This window comes from Ovis aries, chromosome 14, assembly GCF_016772045.2.
Source record: "Ovis aries strain OAR_USU_Benz2616 breed Rambouillet chromosome 14, ARS-UI_Ramb_v3.0, whole genome shotgun sequence".
In the NCBI taxonomy this organism is placed as follows: Eukaryota; Metazoa; Chordata; class Mammalia; order Artiodactyla; family Bovidae; genus Ovis; species Ovis aries.
Window position 1 is genome coordinate 64040358 of NC_056067.1, and position 17859 is coordinate 64058216.

At 47.6% G+C, this 17859-nt stretch overlaps 2 protein-coding genes across 2 annotated transcripts; both read left to right on the top strand.

Annotated features, from left to right (window-relative positions):
- Window positions 1-1681: 1681 nt before the first annotated feature.
- TARM1 (T cell-interacting, activating receptor on myeloid cells 1) lies at window positions 1682-5724 on the top strand. The gene is made up of 6 exons (XM_060397859.1): window positions 1682-1685; window positions 2202-2237; window positions 2346-2636; window positions 2908-3204; window positions 5069-5206; window positions 5510-5724. The coding sequence occupies exons 1-6, from the start codon at window positions 1682-1684 to the stop codon at window positions 5512-5514; spliced, it is 771 nt and encodes a 256-aa protein (XP_060253842.1). The 3' UTR covers window positions 5515-5724.
- A 281-nt stretch (window positions 5725-6005) lies between these two features.
- Window positions 6006-16719, top strand: LOC101115009 (vomeronasal type-1 receptor 1-like). Its single transcript, XM_060398209.1, has one exon. It carries the CDS (start codon window positions 15414-15416, stop codon window positions 16320-16322), a length of 909 nt encoding a protein of 302 aa, XP_060254192.1. The 5' UTR covers window positions 6006-15413; the 3' UTR covers window positions 16323-16719.
- The last annotated feature ends 1140 nt before the right edge of the window (window positions 16720-17859 follow it).

The window sequence follows — 17859 nt, forward strand, 5'->3', positions numbered from 1 at the left end:
CTGGCGATCTGTTTCACATATGGTAATATACATGTTTCAATGCTATTCTCTCAAATCATCCCACCCTCGCCTTCTCCCCCAGAGTCCAAAAGTCTGTTCTTTACATCTGTGTCTCTTTTGCTGTCTCACATATAGGGTCATCGTTACCATCTTTCTAAATTCCATACATATGTGTTAATATACTGTACTGGTGTTTTTCTTTCTGACTTGCTTCGTCCTGTATAATCGGCTCCAGTTTCATCCACCTCATTAGAACTGATTCAAATGCATTCTTTTTAATAGCTGAGTAATATATCATTGTGTTGTTCGATCCCTGGGTGAGGAAGATCCCCTGGAGAAGGAAATGGCACCCCACTCCAGTACTCTTGCCTGGAGAATCCCATGGAGGGAGGAGCCTGGTAGGCTACAGTCCATGGGGTCGCAAAGAGTCGGATACGACTGAGCGACTTCACTTCACTTCACATGTACCACAGCTTTCTTATCCGTCTGCTGATGGCCATCTAGGTTGCTTCCATGTCCTAGCTATTGTAAGCAGTGCCGGCAGGAGGCTTCTTAACCACTGGATCGCCAGGGAAATCCAAGCACTACCGTTTTATGTTTTTTATTCCTTTTCTTTTTCCGGCCATGCAGGGCAGCATATGGCATTTCAGGTCCCCAACCAGGGATCGAACTGGTGCTCCCTGCAGTGGAAGTTTGGACTCTTAACCACTGGCCTGAGAGAGAATTCAATGTTTATTATCCCTTTTATCATTCGGTCCCCTCTGACCTGGTTGGACATTGATTCCATTAACAACTGCTTCCAGAGATCTTTTAGCCTTTGAACTTTTAAAACCTTCTCCTTTCAACCATTTGCAAGTATGTATTTCAGAGGTATTCTGGGCATTCACAGTGTTGTGCAAAGCATCAGCCCACACTTTTTCATCATCTCCGACATACCCTCTGTGCTTGTTAACCAATAACCTGTCTCCTCTTTCTCCTCAGCCCCTGGGGATTTCTACTGTACTTTCTGCCTCCATGAATTTGCCTGTTTCAGGTATTTAAGTGGAGTCGTAGCCGTATTTGTTTTTAAGTGTGTCTGGCAAGTTTCACTTGGCCTAACCTTTTCCAGGCCCATCCTTGCTGTAGCGTGTATCAGAACTTCATTCATTTTCACAGCTGAATAGTATTCCATTATGTGTATGCACCTCATTTTTGCAATCCATTGATCTTTTGACGGATATTTGGGTCTTCTCACCTTTTGGGTATTTACTTTTCTGCTTTTTTTCAAAACATGAAACATAAGATTTTTGATTGACTCATGCAATTTTAGCTCAAAGGCTTGGTAACTTCCCTCTTTCATTGCAAGACACAGAACTGTTTAGTCCACAGAGGGGTAAAAAGAGGAAATCTCTTAGCCACACAGACCTAACCAACATTCGTTGAGTTAGATCTGTCTCTCTCTTTTAATAACGTTAGAAAACAGGCTTGATATTAGCTTTAAAGAGATATTGCTGCTGCTGCTGCTAAGTCGCTTCAGTCGTGTCCGACTCTGTGCAACCCCACAGACGGCAGCCCACCAGGCTCCGCTGTCCCTGGGTTTGTCCAGGAAAGAACACTGGAGTGGGTTGCCATTTCCTTCTCCGAAAGAGATGTTAGCACTCAGGTAAACCTGTATCTACCACGTCCAGGCATTAACGGTAGTATGCGTGTGTATACATACACACTTTTCAGATTCTTTTCCCTTACTGGTTATTGCAGGATATTGGAAACCGTCCCGTGTGCTACTCAGTAGGTCCTTGTTGCTTATTTTATGTACAGTGGTGTGACCTTGTTCATCCCAAGCTCATAATTTATCCCTCCCTTATCTTTCACCTTTGGTAACCATAAGTTTGCTTGCTATCTGTGGGAACTAGGAGCCCACGGGCAGCACAGCCAAACAGAGAGAGAGAGAGAAAGAAAGACGTGTCAGACTAAGCGTGGCTCAGGCAGAAGGAGGGGGTAAGAGGCTCGGGAAGCCGAGAAAGGTCCTGGGGTCTTGGGACGTGAGCGCAGCCCTGGAGAAGCCCTGAGGGTCGGGGTGGAAGAGCTGGGAGCAGAGCAGGGCCCAGGGTCCAGCGTGGGGACTTGCGCACTCCCGCGGGCGGGAGCCCCAGGACGGCCCCTGGGGGCCAGGAGGTGACCACGCGGGCTCCAGGCTGGTATCTGCGTCTCATTCCCTGCAGGGCTGTGTGTCGGCCAAGCAGATGAAGGAAGAGCTGGTGAGTGGTTCTCCATGGCCCCTCCTGGTCCTCCCTCCCAGGGACCCCCGCTTTTCCCTCCCCTCCATGGACTTCCCGAGACCAGCCCTGAGACCCGCTTCCTTCCAGAGGCGCTTCCCAAGCCCTCCCTCAGGGCCTGGCCCAGCTCGGTGGTTCCCTCCGGGAGCTCTGTGACCCTGCGATGCGGGACTCCCACCAGGGACGTAAGCTTCGCTCTCAGGAAGGCGGGGAGCGTCTGGGAGATGGTCCAGTCACCCGACTCCACAGAGGGCCAGGCTGAATTCCATCTCCCCGATGTAAAGTCCAGCCACGCGGGACAGTACACCTGCGAATACCACAGGAGGGGGGACCCCCACGCGAGCTCAGGGCCCAGTGACGCCCTGCTACTGCTGGTGACGGGTGAGGGGGCGCCTGGGAAGGACAGACGGGGGCCGAGGGAGGGACCAACGAAGAGGCGGAGAGAGAGGGGAGATGGAGAGAGACAGGGACAGAGGTGATGCCTTGGTTTGATCCAGGGCTCCTAGGAGGGAAAAACCTCCTTGTTGGAGTCAGGCAGAAAGAGCAAGAGGTCATTGGCACGTCCCACAAGAAGCCCCTGCCAGGAGAACAGGGCAAGCGGGGCACCCAAGGCTCCCCTCTCCGTGACCTCAGAGTCCCCCTTCTCTCACAGGGTATCTCCGTAAACCTTCCCTCCAAGCCCACCGAAGCGGCGCAGTGACTGAGGGACAAGAGGTGACCCTGCAGTGCCAGAGGCCGGCCACGGAGCTGGGGCCGGTCATGTTCGCCCTGCTCAAGGCAGGAAGCGCAGCGCCGGTGCAGGTCCGGCCGTCTGCCGGGCGGGAGACCGACTTCTCCCTGCTGAGCGTGAGCGCGGGCGACAGCGGGAACTACAGCTGCGTGTACTACCAGGCCAGGGCCCCCTTCCTGGCTTCGCAGGCTAGTCCTCGCCTGGAGATCCGGGTGGCCGGTAAGGTTCTGCGGGATTTGAGGACTTCTTTTCAACTGCAGTGAGTGAGTGACTTATCCTTTGGATCTCGTTTCTACTCCACTTGCACTTCTGTTTTTTAAGTCGATTCATTTACTCACTTTTGGCCGCAATGGGTCTTCGTTGCTGTCCCTGGGCTTTCTCTAGCCCCTGGGCTTTCTCTAGCTGCCCAGGCTGGGCTTTGCGGCAGTGTGCAGCCTTCTCACTGAAGTGGCTTCTCTCCTTGGGGGGCACAGGCTCTGGGGGCTCCGGTTCAGTAACTGTGGCGCATGGGCTGAGTGGCTCCACGGAATGTGGGATCCTCCCGGACCGGGGATCGATCCTGCGTCCCCTGCATTGCAGGGTGGGTTTCTAACCCCTGGACCACCAGGGAAGTCCACGCTCCCTCCTCTTTTTAATGTCTTTCCTTTCCTACTTTCTGCTCCTTTGTCGTTGTTGTGCATTCTTGGTCAATTTCCCCTGCTTTTCTTCAAAGCGATCAAACCCACCATCCTCAGAATTCTTTCTATCACTCTCGCATCTCTTAAAGTTTGGTTTATCCTGGTGATCTTGATTTTATTCTCAAGAGAAGTTTTTTTTTTGTTGTTGTTGTTCTCAGAATGTGGTGATTTCTCAATTTAGAGAAACGGATGCAATATCTTTCCATATCTCAGGTCAATTACTGTTTGAATTTGAGATGATTTTGCTTCCTGGCAGAATTTGTTCCACTGACTACTACAGACTTTCCTTTTCTCAACTTTGTCAACTTCTCTCTCTTTTTTAAAATTTTTTACTTATTTATTCGGCGTCACTTAGTTGCAGCACACAGGATCTTTAGTCGCAGCATGTGGGGCCTAGTTCCGTGATCAGGGATCAAACTCGGGCCCCGGCATTGGGAGGACAGAGTCTTAGCCACTGGACCCACCAGGGACATCCCCCTGTGAATGTTTATGATTAGAAATCAGGGTCTGTGTGCTCAACCCCAAGATGGGGAGAGGGCTTACCGAGCGAGGTGGTGTCATTACTCTGTCCCCTGGTGGCTTTTGCCTGCAGGGAACACTGCTGGTGATGGTTTAGAGAAGAGCTTGGCATTGACTGGGATGTGTAGGGGAAAGACACGAACACAGGCTTCTCTTTAGGAACCAAGACCAGTGCCAGGCTGGAGCCTTTCTTGGCTGAAGCGGAGATCCTCCAAGGTCCAGATGCTGGGCTACTAAGCTCAGTTTTCTAGACTTGCTGTCGGCATGAAGGTCTGTGCAATGGAGGGGGAAGCAGATGAAGCTGCTGAATTATTTCAGTGCTTTGTGGAGCAACTTAGGTTTTTAGAGTTGTTTCTAAGGCTGTGTGTGTGAAATCACTTCAATCGTGTCTGACTCTTTGTGACCCCACGGACTGCAGCCCGCCAGGCTCCTCTGTCCATGGGATTCTCCAGGCACAAATACTGGAGTGGGATGCCATTTTCTTCTCCAGGGGAATCTTCCTGATCCAGGGATTGAGAAAGTGGAAATGTGATAAAGAACAAATAAATGGGGACTTCACTGGCGGCCCAGTGGCTAAGACTCTGCAGTCCCAATGCTGGGGGGCTGGACTTGGTTCCCTGGATCCTACACCCAGCAAATAAGATGTAATACAGGCAAATAAATATGAGCAAAAGTAACAAATAAGTGAAAGACACATGACAAGGCAGAGGGGATATAAAGAACAGAGGAGGCAGGTGGGACCACGGCAGTGCTTATTGTTTCCATGATTGAAACTTCAGTGTCGGTGCAGCTGACCACCGGCCAGGAAACCCGGGCGGCTGTATGAGAGCCACTCTGGGTAGATGATGCCCTTGCATGGTCCGTGCTGATCCACGTCTCTCTTTCAGCTTCCCCGCCTTCCATAACCTCGGATTACACCACGGGGAACCACATCAGACTAGCTCTAGCCGCTGTAATTATGGTTATTGCGGGGGCTTTCCTGCTTGAAGCCTGGTGTACACAGAGGCACGTCCGCGGGGAGTCAGGTAAAAGCAAAACAGTCCTGAACACCTCTTTCCACAGGCTGCTGTCGTGATACAGGGCCGACTCCATCGTCTACCACAGAACTTGTTCTTTAAAAAGTTTACTTCTGTGTCTGCACTGGGTCTCAGTTGTGACCCTCGGGATCTTTAGTTGCAGCCAAGGGGGCTCTAGTTCCCTGACCAGGGATCGAACCTGGGCCCCCTGCATTGGGAGTGTGGGGGTCTTAGCCACTGGACCCCCAGGGAAGTTCTGATGGTGGCTAACTCTCTACAATACTCGCTCCTTTTCTCCTTGCTTACTTTCAGGATGAAGGATCCCCGGTCCCCAGAGCTGGAGAAGCCCGTGGAATGACTTATGCTGAACTGGACAGCAGAGCCCTAAGTAAAAGTCTTCCCAGCTGGAGAAGGAAGGGAGAACTTCCAGCAAGGAGTGGATGATGAGGGAGAGGCCCCTCAGGGGACTAGGCAAGTGGGAGGCTCTTTCCTCAGATCGCCAATAAATGTGTGTTTCCTTCTTCTAAAGAACTTCTTTTAAGTGAGAGGTATTATTCACATAGAGTTAAACACACACATCTCAAAGGCACAGGCTCCATGACTCTATCTATTTATTTATCTATCATCCATCCGTCGTAGTCTATCATCCATCCATACATCCATCCATCATTCCATCTGTCTATCATCTATCTACCCATCCTGTTCCGTCATCTATCCATCCATCCATCCATCATTCCATCTATCTACCCATCCTGTTCTGTGATCTATCCATCCATCCATCCATCATCCCATCCATCATCCCATCTATCTATCATCTATCTATCCATCCTGTTCTGTCATCCACCCATCCATCCATCCATCATTCCATCTGTCTATCATCTATCTGCCCATCCTGTTCTGTCATCTATCCATCCATCCATCCATCATTCCATCTATCTACCCATCCTGTTCCGTCATCTATCCATCCATCCATCCATCCATCATCCCACCCATCATTCCATCTATCTATCATCTATCTACCCATCCTGTTCCGTCATCCATCCATCCATCCATCCATCATCCCATCTGTCTATCATCTATCTGCCCATCCTGTTCCGTCATCCATCCATCCATCATCCCATCCATCATCCCATCTGTCTATCATCTATCTGCCCATCCTGTTCCATCATCTATCCATCCATCCATCTTTCCATCCATCATCCCATCCATCATCCCATCTGTCTATCATCTATCTATCCATCCTGTTCCATCATCTATCCATCCATCCATCCACAATCCCATCCATCTATCTGTACTTGTGGTCCGTCTCGGATGCCGTGTTTCTTAGCCTGATGGTCTGGTCCAGTGGCTCTACGGTGCTTCTCCTGCTCAGACAACTCCAGAGGGTGCGGTATGCTCACACCCCCACAGGACACCACAGATGCCCCCCGGAGACCAGAGCCGCCCACACCATCCTTTTGCTGGTGGTCACCCTCGTCATTGTTTACATACCGAATTCCACTTTTTCTTTTCATCTCACGGTTCTTGTAGAGTTTCGTCTGTGGTTGATGCAGACCTCTAATGCCTAGGTTTCCTGTTTTCCCACCATTTCTCCTTTCCTGCTGCTCCTTAGGGATCCTAGAACTGCCAGATTCTCCTCTTAAGTTGACAGCAAATATGATTAAGGTGATAAATATTTAGTAGACTGCTGGAATAATAACAGAAATTATTCTGTCACCACTCAGTGCCAAGTGTTTAAATCGAGTTATAACTAATATATATTACGTTAGTTTTAGTTTTACGACATAACGAATGGGTTTTACGACATAACGAATGGGTTTTACGACATAACGAATGGGTTTTACGACATAATGAACGGTTACTTGCGTGTGTCGCAAAATCATCCCGCGATTCTCCCTACTATCTGTGCACCCCCCCACACACGTTGTACAGATTCCTTCTTGTGATGGGAACTTGAAGTTTCAATCCCTCAGCATTTTCCAAAAATGCAACAGTGTAATCGACAACAGTACTATGTTGGACATCCCATCCTCATGACCTATTTATCTTGTAACTGGCTGTTGATACCCTTTGACATTTGTACTCAACACCGTTTTTTGGTAAAATCCCATGAACACAAAAGGTCAGCTTATTGCAGGTGCTGCTTTGGGAGATCTGAAAGTCAGTCCATGAAATTACCAGCTCAGAGAAGACACAGCTTCTGTCTTGGCATTGTCGCTTGCGTATTTAGTTTTCATCACTGCAAAATGGAAGAGCAACAAACATTTGTTTTCTGTTTGTCCTATTTCTTTCTGTTTTTTTTTTTTTTAATTTTTAAAATTTTGCCTTTACTTTGGACAGTGTGGTGTTTTTATATTCCATTAAAATATTATACTTTAATGGTATAACTATTTTTTATTGGTTGTTGTAGCTGTTATATATGGATCCCAAATAGTGTGTCTATATATTTGTTGCTCATAATTAACGCTATGCTCTTTGCTGTCATGGACTACTTTTGTCTATGCAAAATATAAAACGAAGAGAAAGGGAAGTTTATCCACGTATCAGTGTGATTGCCATTTCTATTGTCTTTGGCATCTTCTTTGTAAAAATGGTTTCCTCTTTGGTAGAATTTTTCCTCTGTTTGAACAAATTCATTTACCTTTTAAGGAGTTAGGTTTATAATGAGTGAGTTGGTTCAATGTTTGCATGTCTAAAAATATTTTAATTTTATGTGCTTTTTTCCATATTAAAGTGTATAACAATTTAATACAATGTGATCATAATGCTGCTGCTGCTAAGTCGCTTCACTCGTGTCCAACTCTGTGCGACCCCATAGATGGCAGCCCGCCAGGCTCCTCCGTCCCTGGGATTCTCCAGGCAAGAACACTGGAGTGGGCTGCCATTGCCTTCTCCAATGCGGGGAAAGTGAAAAGTGAAAGTGAAGTCGCTCAGTTGTGTCCGACTCTTAGTGATCCTATGGACTGCAGCCTACCAGGCTCCTCCGCCTATGAGATTTTCCAGGCAAGAGTATTGGAGTGGGGTGCCATTGCCTTCTCTGGTGATCATAATAAAAGCATTCTAAGTAACAGACACCCTTGTTTTAAACACTAAGGAATTAAATGCCTGTATGTTATTTTTAGCTTTTAAATAATTGACTAAAATAATTTCAGGAATAATATATTTTCTTCCTCACTGAAATACTACTTCAATTATTAACACTTTAACACGTTTCATATATCAACTACTCTCTCTATGTTTGATCCCATTATCACTAGATTTTTATCCAGCCACTTCAGAGCACTGTGTGAACAGGGTGAATTCCACCCTTAGCTGACTAGCATGGCTTTCCCTAAACAAAGACGCCCTCCGGCATGACCAGCACACCGCTGTTTGCTTTAGAAAACCGAGGTGGATACAGCACTGGCCGCAGTTTCTGTTCAGAGTTTCCAGCTGATCCCAGACGTCCCCTCCTCATTTCTGGTTGAGATTCCCAGCAAGATTTCTGTGCTGCATTTGGCTGCCACGCCCTTTCCTTCTTCCCCAGTCTGTCTCTCTCTGTCTTTCCTTTTTTAATCCTATCTTTGACCTCAGTTCAGTTCAGTTCAGTCGCTTAGTCGTGTCCGACTCTTTGCGATGCGACCCCATGAATCGCAGCACGCCAGGCCTCCCTGTCCATCACCATCTCCCGGAGTTCACTCAGACTCACGTCCATCGAGTCCGTGATGCCATCCAGCCATCTCATCCTCGGTCGTCCCCTTCTCCTCCTGCCCCCAATCCCTCCCAGCATCAGAGTCTTTTCCAATGAGTCAACTCTTCGCGTGAGGTGGCCAAAGTACTGGAGCTTCAGCTTTAGCATCATTCCTTCCAAAGAAATCCCAGGGTTGATCTTCAGAATGGACTGGTTGGATCTTGACCTACTTCACTCTATAGGATGACCCTTCTCTTGGTGTTTCTGATGACTCCTCATGACAGGATCAGTTTACATTTCCTATTCTAGTTCTATGGAAAACGCCATTGGCAATTTGAAGTGGATTGCATTGAATCTGTAGATTGCCTTGTATAGTGTTGATACAGAGCAGGACCCTGTGGTCTTTGCTGAGGCCTCACAATGTCCTCTACGTGCCTTTCGTCTGTGGAATAACTTGAGCCAAAGAATAAGTTCAATAGAAGTTAAAACATGCAAAAAACAAAGGAAAACAGTCAAACAAGTCCAAACAATAATAATGTAGCTATTAAGCAAAGTCGAGGACCTTTAGTTTCTTTTCAAAGGCTCTAGATAATATTCTGAGCCTTATCTTGTGAGCTGTCTTGCAGACACTGAAACCTCCCACTAGGTGGAAGACGTTAACTACATCGAGACCATACCATAGCCTCACAAAAGGTGCCACAGTTCCAAGAACTGGCCTTAAAGAAATGGGAACAAACCACAGAAATGAACACTCACTGCACCTAAAGCAAGACGACGCTGGTCAGACCACCAGTGACCAATTTCAAGATGACTGTCAGAGCTGACTGTTTGCATGTAGCCCCTCGCCTCTGCCTATAAAACCTCTCACCCGCTGACTGTCAGCAGAGGGACTTGGCCATTGGACAGACGTCACCCCTCCCCCCATGTCACCTGCATCTAAATAAAGCAAATGTTCTTTTCACCAGCCTGGCCTGTAATGGCTTTTGAGTGGCGAGCAGCTGGACCCCATTTTCGGTAACAGGATAATCATCTTAACAGTATTGATTCTTCCATCTGAAAAGCAGAATATATCTGCCCCTCCTTTGTGTCACTTGAGTTTCTCTCATCAGCATCTCAGACTTTTCGAGGATAGTTCTTTTCTCTCCTTCAGTAGGTTTATTCAGAGATGTTTTATTCCCGATGCAATGGTAAATGGACTGTGTCCTTAATTTCTTTTTCTGACAGCTTGTTGTTCTAATGTACAGAAATGTGAGAGATTTCTGTGTATTAATTTGTCTCTTGCAGTGTTCCTGAATTCATCAGTGAGCTCTTAGTAGTTTTATGATACATCTTTAGAATTATTTATATATAATATTGCCTCATCTGCAAACAGTGACAGTATTACTATTTCCTTTCAAATGTGGATTCATTTCTTTTTCTTCTCTGATCACTATGGCTAGAACTTTCAAAATTAGGTTGAATAAAAGTGGTGAGATTAGTTGGTTTAACATGTTTCTTGATTTATTTTCTGTCTGGATGATCTGACCATTGATGTAATGGGGGTGGTGAAGACCCCACTACGATGGTGTTACCATGGATTTTTCCTTGTAGATCTGGTAACATTTCTCTTGTATATCGAGGTGCTCCTCTGTTGGGTGCATTTGAATTTGCAGTTGTTACATCTTCTTTTTAAGTTTAACCTTAACCTTTGATCATTAGTAGTGTCCTTGTCTCTTGAAACAGTCTCCATTGTAAAGACTGCCTTGTCTGCTTCCCAGTCCAAATGACCCAGCACTCGGAGATGGGCTGGTGGTCCAATCGGAGCCCCGAGGAAAAGGATCCATGGGTGATTTAGGGCAAATTACAGTCTCCTTGCAGAGTATGTGGAAGTGAGGGACATCTGACATTCCTAAGGAGAGGGATACTGCCTTCAGAGTTGTGTTTCCAGATAAAATAGACCTGAGGCTAGAATGAGGAAAGATAGTGGAACTTAAACTCAGGGGAAGACCAGCCTGCAGATCCCATGCTGATGATCAGTGAGAAAACAGTTTGGAAGAGTGAGGCCATGAAGGAAAATGCCCACCGGGAGGCAGTGAAGGGAGCCCGGGTGCTCTGTGAGCGTCCCTCCCCTGGCTATGACTGTCACTGTGAACTTGGGCTCTCCCACAGGGAACACAGAAAACTCTCCTGCCCTCTGCTCAGCTGCTCGCGTGGACCTTCTCAGTAATTGCCAGGACTTGTCTCTAGTCCCCAGGCGTGGGTGAGGGTGACGAGCACTGGGGGTAAGATCTGGCCCTCACTGGAGACGCCCCAGACTCTCCATGCAGACAGTGTCACCTCCACTCCAGATGACATGATAATGGCTCCTCTGTGGGGAGAGCGGGCCCAGGGGCCCTGCCCCTATAACTGGGGCCCATCCTGACTGCCACTTCCCTGCACAGAGTGTGGCGCCGAGTGCAGGCAGGTGAGTGCTCCCTTGTGTTCAGTCTCAGGGCAGGAAACAGGAGAGCCGGCTCTCAGCAGGAGAGGAGCTCAGAGCTGCGTTGTCAGCACCTTGGGCAGGACAGGTGCCCCCTGCCTTGTCCTGAGCTGCCCGTCCATGCCCTGGCTGGCAGGTGGAAGGGGGGAATGTGCTGGGGTGTGTATTTGAGTGGGACCAGAGCTGGGAGTTCTCTGCAAATCCTGTGTCCTGGGGTCCCTGACAATGAGGGGAAGAGGGCGGGGTGACTGTGGAATCTCTGCCAAGTCCTGTAAGGCCAGAGCCTCGGGCTTCTCAATATTGCATAAAAGTGTCTACTGACCTCGGACCTAATTGATTAGGCTTGGGTGTGAACATGACGGAATAGGTCGATGTGCAAGAGTTTCGGTTAGAACCTGGAAGTCCTGAACCAAGATCCAGTGACAGACGGACAGACAGACAGACAGACAGACACACACACACACACACACACACACACACACAGAAACACAGAGAGAAAGGCCGCCTGTAACAACACCGCGATTCCCCTTCATTGGACGACGTCGTCTCTGTGTGTTCGACCACGGTTTGCCTTTCATGGTTCTCTCTGTGTTTTGTGTTGTGTATGTCAGTGTGGCTCATGCCTTCCCCTCTCTAACTGAATATCACAATACCCTCAGCCTTATTACCATGAGCAGCAAGGAAAAGAAAAAAGAATTTGTATTGAGACGGAGTTCAGTTAACTTTCCAACCTGCCGTAGGAGTGTAAATGTTAGAAAGCAAGCATTGTTAGATTTTTAAACGATTGGAATCAGGAACTGAAGGAGTACCCTCTGTGATAACTCAATGTTTTATATTAGGAAATACACTGAAACGGACTTTGGGCCATGCCACAAATTGATGTTTGTGTCTCACAAATATTCATGTGCTGAAATCCTATGTCTTAGAGACGAGGGTGTTAGAAGAGCCTTTGGAGGCGCTTATATTAAGTGGGAGGCCCTTTGTGAATAGGATCCCCAACTTGTCTAAACTGGGCTTCCTTGGTGCCTCAGATGGTAAAGAAACTGCCCGCAATGCAGGAGACCCAGATTCGATCCCTGGGTCAGGCAAATCCTGCCCTCTCCAGAATTCTTGCCTGGAGAATCCCATGGACAGAGGACCCTGGAGGGCTACAGTTCATGGGGTCGCAAAGAGTCAGACATAACGTTTTTTCACTCCCTGTCCAAATTCATGGACACTTCCGTGCGCAGGCTGTTCCACCCCCACCTGTGGGTGCAGAGAGGCCCCTGGGGGTGGCGGGCGCTAGAACGTGTGATCCTGTCTCAGCACAAGGGCCCCTTCTGTGGGTTCATTTCTGACTCTGGCTGTGGTGGTGCCCTCCCGCGTGTGACTGCTTGCGGCTGGGGGTCAGGGGTCGGGTGGGGGCAGGTGTGTCCTGCAATTCCGGTGATAACTGTTGGTTTCAGGGAGGCACCTGCCCTGTGTGGTGGTCTTTGTGTGTGTCCCACAGAAAGGACAGACAGTAGCTATGGCCACATCACTCCCCCCAGCAAATACTCAGCCCAAGAGGAAGGAGCTGATGGGCCATAACTGATCACTGAAATTGCAGTGGATCCACAAAGTACCTCATGATCTCATACATGCACACGTTCTGAAGGCGTCCACAGTTGGCAGGACCGAGGCATCCATCGCCTCGCTTATTAGGTGTCATCACCTGTGCTCACCAGGTTCTACATTAGCCCTCAGACCTTGTTCAGAAAGACTGCATCTCTTTACCATCTTTTCTCCTTTCCCCCAACCCCAGTTCCCAGGCGACCACCATTCCACTCTGTTTCTATGAGACTGTTTGTTTTTTTTTTTTTTTTATAATAACTCTACCTATAATTGACAGAAATGGAGAAGGGAATGGCAAATATCTATGTCTGGATATTTCACACACCAAAGTGTCCCCGAGTTTTATCCATGCTGTTGCCAAAGGAAGGATTTCCACCTTTGAAGAACTGAGCTCTCTGCCGCCGTACAATGCACCCCAGCTCCCTGACCGACTCGTCTGTCAGTGGCGCTTGGCTTGTTTCCGTGTCTTGGCTCTCGTGGCAACAAGGCAGCAACGAACACAGGGGTCCAGACATTGCTTCGAGATCTTGATTTCATCCCCTTGTATATGTACTAGAAGCAGGACTGCTGGGCCTTATGGCAGATCTGGTTTTAGTTTCCGAGGAATTTTAACGTTTTCGGCAGAGGCTGGACCCGTTTATGCTCCCACCAACAAACAGTGCATCAGTGTTCCTTTTTCTCAACACCCCTGCCAGTCTGCTCCGTCTTGTCTCTGGGGGAACAGGCACTAACAGGTGAGAGGCGCTATCACATCCCGATTTTGATCTGATGACTGGAGATACTGAGCAGCTGGCCATGAACCTTTTCAGCCCTTTGTTTGCTGTCTGTGGACAAATGTCTACTGGAGTCCTCTGTGCACTTTAAACGGGGTGGTGGGTTTCTCCAGGAATCCCTTTCACATTTAGGATGCTGGGTCATTGCTGGGGTGTGGGTTGCTGATCCTCTCTCCTGTTGCACAGCTGCCTCTCCATGGCTTCCTTTGCTCTGCAGAGGTCTTACGTGACACACTGCCATTCGCTTACCTTTGCTTTTGTTGTTAAACTCAAACCACCGTGACCAAGACCAGTGTCAAGGAGCTCACCTCTCTCCTCTCAGAGCTTCCTGGTTTCAGCTCTCAGCCCAGCTGAGCCCATTTTTGGGTGTGATGGAAGACGGTCTGCAGTTTTTCTTGTAGTTTTTAAAATTGGGACATAACTGACATAACATTATACGAGTTTCATGGCTACAAAATACTGATTCAGCACTTGTCTATGCTGCCAGCTGGTCACAGTCAGTCTAATTAACGTCTGTTATCCAGGCATGACATTTTCTTCATTCAGTCAGAATTTGGTAGGTTTGTGACTACCAGTTTCCGTCTTTAGACATGGATGTTCAGTTTCCAAACAGCACTTGTTGAAGAAACTATCCTTTTTCTCTTATATATTCTTAGTGCCTCTGTCAAAACTTAACCACTGGAGCTTGGGTTTGTTTCCGCCTCTTTATTCTGTTCCACTGATCTGTCTGTTTAAACGCCCATATGTGTTTCTGTTACTATAAATCTGACATACAATTTGAAATAAAGAAGTTTCATGCTTTGTTGTTCTTTCTCAAGATTCTTTCACCATTTGGGTGTTTTTTGATTGACTACAAATTTGGTTTTTTTTTTTTTTTTTTTCTGTTTCTGAGAATAATGACATTGAAAATGGTTAACCTAAGCCAGCAATGTTGCTGAAGAAGGCAGACATGTTTCCAAAGCTGACAGACAGGCCTTACATGGAGACAGGAGATCAGGATATAAACGCAAGTAGAAAGCTGTTGGATAACACGGGGCGCTCAGCTCGGTGCCCTGTGATGACCTCAAGGGGCACAACTGGGAGATGGGGGAGGCTCAAGAGGGAGGAGATATATATAGATGTATGTATGTATGTATACTTATGGAGAAGGCAATGGCAACCCAGTCCAGTCCTCTTGCCTGGAAAATCCCATGGACGGAGGAGCCTGGTGGGCTGCAGTCCATGGGGTCGCTGACAGTTGGCCACAACTCAGTGACTTCACTTGCACTTCTCACTTTCATGCATTGATGAAGGAAATGGCAGCCCACCCCAGTGTTCTTGCCTGAAGAATCCCAGGGATGGTGGAGCCTGGTGGGCTGCCATCTGTGGGGTCGCACAGAGTCGGACACGACTGAAGCGACTTAGCAGCACGTATACTTATATTTGATTCACACTGTTCTACAGCAGAAACTATCAAAGCGTTGTAAAGCAATTAGCCCCCAATTTAAAAAATTTAAGTAAAAGTGAATTTAAAAATATAAAATAATAATGGCGGATGCTTTGACTGGTATCAGGAACATGTCATCCGGTTAAAGTCACTTCTCTGGACTATGACAGTCTCTTCTCTTTTCAGGAGAAATAAAATGTGGGAATCCTTGTCCACTGGTAGTTGCGCAAGACGACTCCTGGTGTCTCTATCTGCAGAGCCTCCTGTCTGCTCCGCGCCACTCCAAAGTCCTCCCCATGTCTTTTCACGGAGAGGCCCTGAGAACCATAGGCCAGGCAGCGCTGAAGACCACGTACCTGACACAGATGGGGGTTGGGGCTCTGGGCAACGCCATCCTTCTGTTCCACAACATCGCTCCAGGCTTGCTTGCCCACAGCCCGAGGCCTCCACACACCATTCTCACCCACATGGCCCTGGCCAACCTTTTGTTTCTTCTGTCCTCTGGGGTTCCCTACACAATGGCAGCTTTTGTTTTGGGACACCCCCTCTCCAGCCTCGGGTGTCAGTTTGCGTATTACGTACAGAGGGTGGCTCTCAGCACCGCCCTGTGCTCCACCTGCGTCCTGAGCACCTATCAGGCCTTCACGCTCACCCCCAGGAGGGCGGAGTGCGTGATGCTCAGAGGAAGGGTCCCCTGGGTCACTGGCCCTTCCTGCTGCACCTGCTGGATGCTCAGTCTCTTAATGTACATCTACGTTCCTGTGAAAATCACTGGTCCTCAGGACACACACAACTATACTGATTCCCAAGGCAAGTGGTTCTGCTCAGTCTCAGGTACTGTCACAGGCTTGGGCTACTTGTGGTTCATCTCTGATGCCATGTTTATTACCCTCATGGTCTGCTCCAGCGGCTCCACGGTGCTTCTCCTGCACAGACACCACCAGAGGATGCAGTATCTTCACACCCCCGCTGGGCACCACAGACGCCCCCCGGAGACCAGAGCCGCCCACACCATCCTGATGCTCATGGTCACCTTCGTCACCTTCTACCTGCTGAATTACAGTTTAGTTTTCCATATCAGTGCCTCTTCAGATTTTCGTCTGTGGTTGCTCCAGGTCTCACATGTCTTGGCTTCTTGTTTCCCCACTATTTCCCCCTTCCTGCTGCTGCTGAGGGATCCTAGAACGCCTAGGTTCTGCTCTTGAGTCATTAGAATGTGTGGATAAAGTGCTAAATATCTAGTAGACACTTCCAATAGTAACTAATTATTCTGTAAGGCCTCAGTATCATTCTCTGTCAATCGATGTACAATTATATTAACTTCAGAGAGATGACATCATGAATGGATATTTGTATCCAAAATGATCACAGTAAGTCTAGTTACCATCCTTCCACCTTCACAGATGATAGGAATTGTTTTCTTGCGATCAGAATTTTGCCACATTTATTTAGTTTTTGGTTATTATTTGGCTGTGCAACATGTGGGATCTTAGTTCCCAGACCAGGGATTGAACCTGTACCCTGCAGTGGAAGCTTGAAGTCTTAACCACTGGACCGCCAGGGAAGTCCCCATCAGAAGAACTTTGAAGGTCAAGCCTCCTAGCATTTTTCAAGTAAGTAATGAATACAATTGACTGTATTCACCATGAGGCACGCTACACCCCCTGACTTGTTTATTCTGTAACTACAAGTTGATGCCTTTTGATGTTTGCACACAATACCCTGGAGGAGGAAATGGCAACCGACTCCAGTATTTTGCCTGAAAACTCCCATGGACTGTAGCCTGCCAGGCTCCTCTGTCCATGGGATTGCAAAGAGTCGGACACGAATGAGCAGCTGAGCCCTCACTACCACATTTCTATGTAAACTCCATTGAATGGAGAAGGTTCACTGGATACCAGTGACGCCTTAGAAGTGCTGAAAATCCATCCATGAAATTATCTGCTCGAAAAACCTACCAACTATTATTGAGGAAACGATTTCCATCTTGACCCATGCAGCCTTCTGAAAGAAACCTCCTTTCTCAGGAACATTTCAAGGGTTTCCACGGACTTTATCTCCCTGTGTTGTGGCTGATGCCTGAAACACTGGCACACAATCCGATATAGGGCTCCGGGAATATTAGTCTTGCGTGGGCGGAGATTTGATTTCTGAGATGAAGATAAAACACGTGAAAACAGACAATGTGTTCTTCTGTATTACCTGTAACTTTATTTCACTGTTAATTCTCCAGGATGCTGTAGTGTCACACAGAAAATCCATGTTGTGCAACGGCTTGCTTCTCCTTTAAACCTGGATTGTTTACATGGTGGACCCTCGATAAACTTAATTGATTAGATGAATCATGTAATGTGAAGGACAGACCAGAAGTTGCTCTTTTTAAAAAATCTGTTCCTTGAATATATAGTTTTCTTGATTGCATTTTGCAACCGTGGTTATTTCCAGTAGTTTTTCTCTTTTTTTTTTTTTTGCCGTCCTTTTGGAGTGGATTAACTTTTATAGAAGTCACGGGCCTCTATCTTCAAAGGCCTGCAATGCAAGATAAAGAATGAGAGGATTAGAACTCCATCATCTATGAGGGGCACAGCCTCAGTATGAGCTGGAGAATGACCCAACTTAGCAGCTCAGCAGGTGCAAAATAGACATGCTGGGTTAGGCCAAAAAAAAAATGAAATGATGATTCTGCAGCGTATAGTTATGCTTTTTTTTCCCAATGGCTTTTTTATTTTTTTTTACTTTTAT